The sequence below is a fragment of the Stegastes partitus genome, unplaced genomic scaffold, assembly GCF_000690725.1.
Source record: "Stegastes partitus isolate 25-593 unplaced genomic scaffold, Stegastes_partitus-1.0.2 Scaffold834, whole genome shotgun sequence".
Classification (NCBI taxonomy): Eukaryota; Metazoa; Chordata; class Actinopteri; family Pomacentridae; genus Stegastes; species Stegastes partitus.
This window is the reverse complement of record NW_007578565.1, coordinates 89,303-99,603: the sequence shown is the minus strand read 5'-3', so window position 1 is coordinate 99,603 and position 10,301 is coordinate 89,303. Positions and strand designations below refer to the sequence as shown.

The 10,301-nt window shown below is 44.4% G+C and overlaps 1 protein-coding gene across 3 annotated transcripts in view; it reads right to left on the bottom strand.

The window, feature by feature from the left end:
• The window catches only part of LOC103365379 (myosin phosphatase Rho interacting protein), a 45,853-nt gene that overhangs the window by 29,021 nt on the left and 6,531 nt on the right, over positions 1–10,301 (bottom strand). For all 3 annotated transcript variants that reach the window (XM_008292807.1, XM_008292806.1, XM_008292804.1), the window contains exons 2-7: positions 10,056–10,133; positions 9,716–9,781; positions 1,453–1,604; positions 1,278–1,362; positions 1,016–1,187; positions 114–558 (exon numbers count right to left, since the gene is read on the bottom strand). In XM_008292807.1, the coding sequence (XP_008291029.1) occupies positions 114–558; positions 1,016–1,187; positions 1,278–1,362; positions 1,453–1,604; positions 9,716–9,781; positions 10,056–10,133 (998 nt within the window). The remainder of the gene's footprint in view (positions 1–113; positions 559–1,015; positions 1,188–1,277; positions 1,363–1,452; positions 1,605–9,715; positions 9,782–10,055; positions 10,134–10,301) is intronic.

Here is a 10,301-nt window from a genome sequence, read left to right as displayed (position 1 = left end):
TATAATAGTGGCCAGAAGCAGCAAGTCTGTCTTCAAAAGTCGGGAACCACAGCGGTAAAGAAAGATTTAGATCCCACTGAAGGGGACCCTGAAGAGAAAAAATCGTCACTGACCTCCTCTCGGGGCTGAGGACGGCCTCTCTCTCCTGTCTGTCAGGGCTCCTGAACCGGCTCCTCTTCTCTGCCTTTCTGGCCTCGGCCTCCAGCCGTCGGGATCGCGGCGTGTCATGGTGGCTGTATGAGTGACCTCCTCTCTGGTTTGCCGGGTGGCTGTCGGTGCTGGTCACCGTGCTGCCGCTGGCATCCGAGTCCAGAGAGCTGACCGAGCCGCTGATATGGGAGCCGTTGGAGAGCAGGGAGCTGCCAGAGGGGAAGGGGTCGCTGGGGGCTGGGGAGAGGCAGCGTGGGACGCCTCCCAGGCTGGAGCAGGAGCCCGTCGGGGAGAGCAGGTCGCTGGGGGGCTGAGGTGCAGAGCCGTGCAGCACCAGGCTGCCCCGGTCCACCTCGTCACCGTTCACTGAGCCTGCATCAGAGCCCTGGCCCACAGACGCACAGTCACCTAGAGACAGGAAGCAGAACGTCACAGCAGCTCATGAAACACATTGTTTGTCTATATTTAAGCACACTAATTCCAATAAGGACAACATCATTTTTGTTGGGCAAATTAGCTTTACAGAAAGTAATCTTGGATTGTTAGTTACACAAAAAGGTTATCATACACTCCAGGAAAATGTGATTCTGTTTTCTGATATTTTCAGATGACATGACTGCATAAGTGTTGTCCGTGTGTTTGTCTTCTCTGCACATGAAGGCTCAAAACAAATACTCCTCCTGCGGCAAATGAAGTATTTCTGATCTAATTAAGTCATCAAGAAAACAACTGCAAAACTAATTAATATTGAAAATAACATTTGGCTGCTACACTACTATCCTGGTGCATTCTAACATGTGCTGTCATGTTTGATTTCACAGCATGAGGCATGCATCTACGAGCAAACGGTGCTGTTCCTCCTGACCTGCAGGGGGCAGCGGAGATCCTGGAGGCAGGTCAGCAGCGGCCCACACTGCCGCCCCCTCAGCCTCCCTCTGGTTCAGCTCCTCCTGCCAGATGATGGAGCTGGAGTCTGGAACCTTCTCCGCTTCGGGGATACCAGAGCCGGTCACTGCTACCTTGGCTGGACCCGGCTCCTGGAAGCGAGAACATGAAGACGTCAAAGACAGTAGAATCAAGGAAGTGACGTATGAGGCTGAGTTTGTGTCTGGTGTGAAGAGGTTTACCTGGGAGGTCGCAGGCTCCACTTTGCGTTTCTTCTTCTGGTTCTGTTTATTGGTTCGGGGGTATACAACCAGCTGTTCGCTCCAGCTGCAAATAAACAAGACATGAGTGTTTCTGCCCTCGGTGCATTAATATCCAACCCTCTGCCAACCAATCAAGAGCCCTATGACGAGTTACCCATTGATGATCTCTTTATTCTCTCCTCTGATGAAGTACTCCTGTTCGGGGGTGACAATGCACAGGGAGTTCTTCTGGCCTGTCTTGGGCTCTGCGTCAATGACGTCCGTACAGAGGTTCATGTTCACGGTGCCCTGAGGCAGTGTGCTCGGCTGGGGAGGACACAACATGACAAATTAGCCGTTACATTAGCCTATGTGACTGTATTTCACATGACTCCATGAGGAGGAATGTTAGCAGTGAAGCATGAAGACGCAAAAAAAAAAAAAGACAAATGCGGAAAAAATCTAGAAGGGATGCTGGAGGTTTGTTTCCATATCGGATGGGTGACTGCCCAACTAAACACTGATATCGTTGGTATCACATTCCAAATAGCTCAGAACTCAAAACAGCGAAGATCAGAGGGAAAGCATGCCTCAGTGGTGCACAACGTTTCACAGCAATTCTCCTCCAACCTTTCGCTCGTCATCATCCTCTCTTTCTCAGAGGCAGATCTCGGGCCACACTGGGCCCGTACTGTACGGACACTCGGCTGTTATCACCAGCTCGCCATGGCAACTAGTCAGATCCTTTCAGTTGCGGCGCACACTGAGTGAAAAGGGGAGATGACAGAAATGAGATGCCAAACTAAAGCTGCTTTGTGTGTCGTCTCAATGAAGAACGTGGGGCTGTATGCGCTTTGTGAAACTGCAACGAAATCTCAAGATCTCTGCAGTCACACCAGAAATACACTCAACAAGCCACAGACAAAGCACTGCAGCAACTTTCCCGTGTGTTTTGTGAGACTTTGTTGTCACTCGAACCGGTATTGTCTCGTTACCATCAGAGTGAAGAAATCCCCTGAACTTCCTCTCCAACCTTGTGCGTGTCTGCTCAGAATCCTGTCGCTCTCTTATCAGGCCGTGCTGGGCTTTGCCTGCTACAGATGTAAAACAGGTGCTGGGTCTCTTTCCAGCTCCTTTTAAGGCCACTGAACACAGATCCAGCTTTATTAAGATCTGCCTGTAAACCCCCAGGGGCTTCCAAATATGGCAATTACACGGCGTCGTACTTCAGGACTCAGACGCTGTGGAAGAATTTCCTCCATTAGAAAGAACACGATCAAGTGTGAGAATAAGTAGCGGCGGTGGACAACTATGTGGAACCCTGCAGAGTGCTAAAACTTATGCCGCATTAATAGCTGTAGTGTCTGTGAAGATTCTCAGTCATTCAGGTCATGGTTATTCTTGTAGTTTAATAGCAAAAACTGGACTTGCTGGAGTTTCTTGAAGACGTTTCACCTCTCATCCAAGAGGCTTCATCAGTTCTGACTGACTAGCTGGGAGTTCCAGATGCTCATATCCTTAAGGAGCCATTAACACTTGAACTCCCAACTAGTCAGTCAGAACTGATGAAGCCTCTTGGATGAGAGGTGAAATGTCTTCAAGAAACTCAAGCAAGTCCAGTTGTTGCGATTAAACTACGAGTGATATTTGCTAAAAGGAGAAAGGCAGCCCCCAAGGAAATCCGTTACCATCAGGAACCTTTTGCCAGCTGAACAGTTCCGGGAACCACAGAGTCACAGGAAAATTAACTCAGGAAATCAACCAGGAACTTAAGTCACTTTGTGTATATCCTGTGCATTTCCCACCTGGAGCTTCAGCACTGTATGTAATGCATTATCTGATACCAGAAAATGTATCTGCATAACTGTGAAATGGTGATGAATGGATTTTTTTTATGTCACTCTGTTATTTGATATGCCAAAAGAAACGGAGAAAAACTGCAAAGGTTCACTGTCATAAAATCCACCCTGCCATTACAGTTCACTGCTACTGGCCAGTATTACCCCAAGAGGAGGACATTTTTGGTATGATCTAAGTTTTGTCAGTGGTTCCTGAAATTGTTCCTGCCTCTTGAAAAGTCTTTACAGTGGAAAGAGACTGTAAGGCTGAAACACGGGCTTCCTGCGCTCCGAACCGATATCCTGACTGTAAAATGTTTAATCGACCAAAGACTCCAATGGCAGAAATCTTTTTATTGTCTGCAGCAAAGACAACTTAAAGAAAAGAAAACGTATTAAACTTGATTTGCTCTAACAAATGGAGTAGTGTTTGATCAAGATCAAGCAGACATGAGGATGATGCTCACTTCTCTGTGTTGCTGTTAGGTGGAGCCTGGACTACTGGAGTCCAGCTGATCCTGGAGCTGACAGCATAAAAGCAACTTGTTGCCTAGAAACTGCCCTCTGCCACTGGCACCAAAACAAAGGAGATGTATCTGCCAAGGCTACCATTCAAACGCAAATGAATTGTCCTGGGTTTGATTTCTACTCAACTGGGCCAATTCCATATCCTTCAATTGTGTCTGCCTTCCATGGGGCTGACTAATTTTAGCTTTGCTACGGGATATTATTAAAAGCAGTGACTTTCTCACAGACTCCTCTTGAGATCGCTGGTTGACATGACACGAGAGGCTACACTGAGAGAAAACTACACTAAAACAATACAACCCACAAGAGACTGACAATTAAAATGCTTTATACTTGAAAAAAAAAACAAAACAGGGATGTGTCTATAAGGTAATTGTCCCATGCTAAAATCTTTATTTTTTATTACAGCCCAGGCCGAACAGTAAACTTTCCCAAAAAAAAAACAAAACTGTAAAAACAGCATGAAGGAATAACTGAGCCAGCTTTAGAATTAAGTGGAGTACACCCACTCCATAAATGATAAATCCTCCAGGAGGCTTTTACAGGCCGAGCCAAAGGCAAGTCCGCCACAGCAGGCTCTGGAGAGGAGACTGCTGTTTTATATGGTGCATGTTCCTTGACACAGTCCCCTCCATCAAAACTTAACAGACAGGGCTCAACTCAGTCGATGTCAGCCAGAATGCAAAAACAACAACCGTGGATCCAGAGATGCGCTACACTGAGTTATTCTGAATAAAGTGTGAGCGACAGAACTGCCGTCTAAAACAAGACGTAGAACAGAAGCAGCTCTGGGTCGAAGTGGTCTCCTACTGACCCCTCCTTCAGGGTGTTCTCATGGCCATTGACCTTTTAACCTCAACGCTTCCAGGGTGGTCTAACTCAATTTTCCATTCGCCGCTTCTCCTCAACTATCCGTCTCACTTTGTACCCATTTCCAGTCTCACGTAAGGGTGATGTACTTGCTAAACTATTGCCGTTCAGCTATCTGAAGCATTATGATCGCCAGCATCAGCAGACCTGGGTGCTTGCTGAGGCAGGCCGTGTGTGAGGAATGTCTGGGTCTGGGGCATATCTGACGTTTCCTCTGTGGTTTTTAGGGGCTAGCGCTCCCTTTCTCTTGCTCTCTGTGGTCCCGGGGCTGCGAGCACACGGCAGTTCACCAAATAAGGGCATTGGAGGAGGAATGCTGCTTTAGACGGGAGAGCATCTTTCCCTCTTTTCATGGTGAAAATAGTTCGGCTTTAAGGGGCTACTGCTTCAGATAGACTGCTGTCTACTCGGGGAAAAATAGCAGACGATGTCATGGCTTCCTGGACCTTGTTCGAGGAGTGGATTCAGATGTTTAGAGCATCAATGTGGGACAAATTGTTCATGCAGCCACTTTATGGCCTCCAAGTGCAATGAAGTGACTGGGAGCTGCATATTTGTTTAAGTATACACACCCTGATCCCAGACTGAGTAAACACGCAGAAAAAGCAAAAAGCGATCCACATCATCTTGCGAGAATATTTAAGAATTGCAACATCAGTACTTAAATAATTGATCTATTATCTAAATTATTTAAACGGCCAGGGGTCGAGATAAGGCTGCCGGCATACTTGGATTAATCACATTGGAAATAAAAGTGCAAATCACATTACAATACAACCATCTCACACGAATGAACAGTGGGGCTGACAGAACACAACTGGATTGTTGTCGTTTGCTGTCAATGCTACAGCCCTCATTTATATTGAATGCTCCTAAAGGGGAACTCCACTCATTTATCACATAAAAAGGTCAATTCAACAATCATGGGGAGTAGCACTCAGTCAGTTGTATAATATTTTCTGTGGCAAAGGAGTGCTTTGTTAAGTGAAAATATGTGCTTTAGAGGTGGTGTCACTGCAACTAAAGTAAATACAAAGATATGAAGCAAACACAAAGTTTGTTTCTATTTTGCCACACAAGTTGAGGTAAAGATGCATATGTGTTAAAGGTGCATCTGTTATCCCAAGGCTTTATGTTTTAGGTTGACGATGAGGTTTCCTATCCAGCTAGTCTGTAGCGGAGTTGTCAACACAAATACAGTGTGCGTCGATGCACCTAAAGACCTCATGGAGGACATCACGTCTTTTACTTTGTTATCATGTCCATATGGCGTCTTTAATATGTCAGAGGACACATCATGTGGGAACTCATCAGTCAACATCATGGCTGAGCGTTTCCACCCTGAAACTGCAGTGTGCTGACGACAGTCTCAAAACTGTGGATTCAGACTGTTCATACCTGTGAAGATACTCAGTCATCCAGGTCATGTTTATTCTCATCGTTCAATCGTAGCAACAGTTACCAGGTATCTGGAGCTCCCAACTAGTCAGTCACAACTGATGAAGCCTCTTGGATGAGAGGTGAAACGTCTTCAAAAACCTCAAGCAAGTCCAGTTGCTACGATTGAACTACAACAATAAGACTGTTCATACGTAGCGAATGTGGAAAAACCAATTGGATCAACTTGCAGGGTGGGGCTTCCTTTATCAGTTTTCTTCAGAACTTGGTTTCTTGGAACAAACTGTATGACTGACTTATTCCAATATCACATTGTTGGAGCGGAGTTATAGGCGAGCTGGCATGCACAAGCTGCAGCAAGTGGGTGGGTTGGAATTCTAGAGAAAGCATCAGTGTAGAGTTACATATCAGCCATTTTAAGGTAGAAAAGAATTATATTCATGGAAAAAAAAACTTCTAAAAATGTAAATTTGATGCACAGAAATTAGGTTCATGGGGTTTAATTAATGACTGAACAGAGACTTTAAGTAACCACGTGACAGTCTGTGTTCTCCAGTAAGCTGATTTTATAACTGTCATGCAAACGAGAAACTGGATTATCGCAATGAAGGTAGGGGATTAAAGAAACATGACTTTCCCTGGTTGATTTCTCCTTGAGAGCGTTTAATTCTCAGCCATCTTTACAACTGAGTTTTCAATCGACTTCTTGCATGTGCCCATGGGTAAAAAGTTCCTAGATGGCGTGCACATGTGCCTGGGGAAGCTGGAGGTTGGTTGGTCTAGAAACTGTCAGAAAATAGAAAAAATATCTTGTTTTGTCCACAACTCAAAGATATTCGGTTTACTGTCATAATGGAGAACAGAAATCAGAAAACATGTAAATTTAAGAAGCTGGAATCTAAGTATTTTGTCTTCTTTTTCTTACAATATTACTCAGACTGATTAATCGATTGTCAGAACAGCTGGTGCTTCTTTCAGTAGTTGACAATAATTGATTATTCGCTGCAGGTTTACTGTAGATATGACAGTGGCACCGATCTTAACTGAGAGTAAGAAAGTGAAAAAACTTTTAATATCAAACGATTGCTTTGAAGTCACAGGAAAAAAATGTAGGCCTAAGTTGAAGACGAGGACAAATGTTTGTAAGAGAAAACGAAAATCTCAAAACATGAAGCGAATTAAAAATGTCTGGATATTTTTTTCATCTATACAAGATGTTGGAAAATACAACTCCAGCTGAAACATGGCCACCTCATCTCAGAGCTGGAGCTCTCTGCTACAGCTCACCATGTTGAGCACGATCTTACTATTAGCCTTGAAGGGAAAAACATTTCACTCCACGTCTGGTGTTTTTTTTTTTCTGACATCTTGAACATATTAGATGGATGAGGAGCACAATCATATTCAAAAGAATTGTTTTACTTTAAGTCAGCAACAAACATGAACATGGAGACTTGCCTTGAACGCAGCTAAAACATTACAGAGCTGAACATGGCAATGTTTTTGTACATGTACTATTTGGCATGAACCTCCTTATTATGAGAGGCTTTGCAGGGCTGCTCTGTTGATGGGCAGCAATATAAGTGGAGATAATGTGATCAAAAGAGTAATAAGACAAAGAGTGGGTGGGTGTGGTTTGTGTAAATCTCTCTGCTATATTACAGCCACATGAGAGGAGATGGGATATGTGAATGTAAACCTCAACTCTGATCTCAGCATATCTTATCTGCCCTCCACTGGTGGCTCGAGCCACTGGGTAAACAACGATGAGCTTGATGAGATCAAGACCATTAATGTGTTGTTATCAGCTCCGAGGTTTTGGAGAGTTCCTATCCTCAGGGTCTGGAGCACAAAGCAGCCATTTCCCTGACCCACTTTTCCTGCCTTGTGGAGCAGATGAAAAGACCAAAGGACAATGAGGCAGACAGTTTTGGAATCACTGTTACAATGAGAGGAAAACACAACTGCACACCAGCCTGGGTGTCACTGGAAACACATTACACAGTGGAAACACACACACGCACTCTCGCAAACGCACCAAGTTTCCTCCCATTGTCATCACTGGCAACACAAAGAGATTCACCAAATGTGACTTCAAACGCCTGGCTTGTACACAGAGGCATAGTCAGGCTATTGTAAAGTCAGCTCATCTGCTTTCCCCTCTCTGTCCTACTCAGTTACAGGGACACACCTGCTCCAAGAGTCTGTTTCTTATAAAAACAGAGATATAAAGTAGAGTTTTGACTACTAGTTACAAAACTATCCTGCAGTGTGACCAGCATTTCATGCAATACGTGAAAGTCAGAGTCTGTGTTTGTGGTAGGCTGGCTGGTAGTGTGTGGCCCCCTGTGTTTACACACAAGCAGCCTAATCTCTAGCCTGATCAGCCGGTATGGGTTTGGTCACCCGTGTCACATTCCCCTGGCGACACAGTACCACCACAAACACAGGCTTACAGTGGACAGAGGTGACTTCCCAGACTGTGCCTCTCAGAGCCATTTGCTGTATTCTCCAATACTCAACAAGTCATCTCTCCAGAACAATCGACCCAGATGGTGAGATTAGTTGTACGACACATCTTCACTGAAATAATAGCAATTCCGCTGCATCACTCCATTTACTCCTCTACGAACTGTGTGGAAAGTTTCCGGTGAGGTAGCACATTTTTAGCACCACTGACTTTGTAGCCTTACGTGTTTGTGAACTGTTTTGTATACTCATCACATTCCCATGCAGATCTGAGAACACTCTATATATCTACTAACACCTACTAATTTCATTCTGCACTGGAGAGACAAACACTGGAAGCATCCTATGAGAGAATGTTCCCAACTAGAAATGCGGGGGACATGCAAGTTTCATTAAGCCTACACCACATGTTTTTAGTGCTGGTACTAAAAGCACACGTGTTTCTAAGCACAAACAAACCATATAAAATGCCTACAGGTTGCGTGCATTGTCCACAATCTGCACCAAAGGCATCATATACATGGAACCAGGAGGCGAGCTATATTAGATGGACTTGGAAAGTAATGTTATGACTTTCATCCTCAATGACCCAACAGTCAATCTAGTACTGTCAGGATAGTATCTCTACACATATCAAACTAGTGTACAATCTGGAAAGATCAGCGATTATTATAAAATACGCTCAAATCACAGTACCTGTGGAGCTTAAGATGACTAGTAGCAGTCCCTGATTTGTCTGATTCTCAAACACACACATGAAACACACATGTAAGAGCGCTATGTTGTATTGTGTTAATACCAAACACAACAGCTGTTTAACAATTGGCGTTTGCAAAGTGCTGAGGAACATAGCCTTTTTAGGACTGATATGCAACCTTAAGTCAGGGAAGTCGCAGAAATGAGTGCACGGATTGACCAACCGAAAATGTTTGGCCCATATAACGTAATTTAGGCTAACACTTATTTAATAAGAGACAATGAGCTTCCTTGCTACTGCAGCATGCAGAAGTACTGGTGCTGACTGAAACTTTACAGCGACTGGAACAGCCTCCTGCAGAACTATCCATTGTCACAACAGTCCCGTTTTTAGTATATTGTATCCAAGTGTCTGTCAACAGCCAGCAATCATTAGTTGCAGATGCTATTTATTTGAGAACGCAAACACACTCACAGTGCAGGACCATCAATGGTTAGAAGCAACCATCCACCCCAACGACACAAAACTAGTGCTAACTTGAAGCAATTTTGAGAATGAACAGTGTTCAAGTCCACAGCCTGGCCTCCATGCAATGAGAACCACGAGTATGAAAACAGTGGATAACTTGCAGTACTCACCGATTCATCCAGGGCGAAGCGCAGACAGCCATGTTCGTACAGCACAAAGAATCTCCGTTGCCATTTCTATCAAATGAATTACATGCCATCAGAACTCATTCTGAACTAACGTAGGTGGTTTTATGGGTCACAAAAGCAACGATACACTGCTTTCTCAATAACGTTAAATCAAGTATTGGCATTTAGCCTCACTTATCCTGAATTTAGAAGGAGCTGCAGGGGCAGCTTGTTCTGTATTCCTAATTACATTTAACAAATATTTGAGTAGATATGTGCACACATCTTGTTTGTACAACCATTTTACTGAACAAGGATACAGGCCCATAATGCATGCTCTTACCCGGGATCTCTGCATAGGATTGTCAAAGTCAGTTCCCTCAGGGGCCAAACATAGCCATCCACCATAAATAGGTTTAGCCTGTAAAAGAAAAGAGGGGGAGAGGAGGGGAAAAACAGCAATTTAGCTAATCATTAAAACTGGAAGAGAGTGTGAGCAGAGGGGGATGGGAAGGAGAGATGGTGTAAATATGAGAGAGAGAGAGAGAGAGAGAGAGAGAGAGAGAGAGAGAGAGAGAGAGAGAGAGAG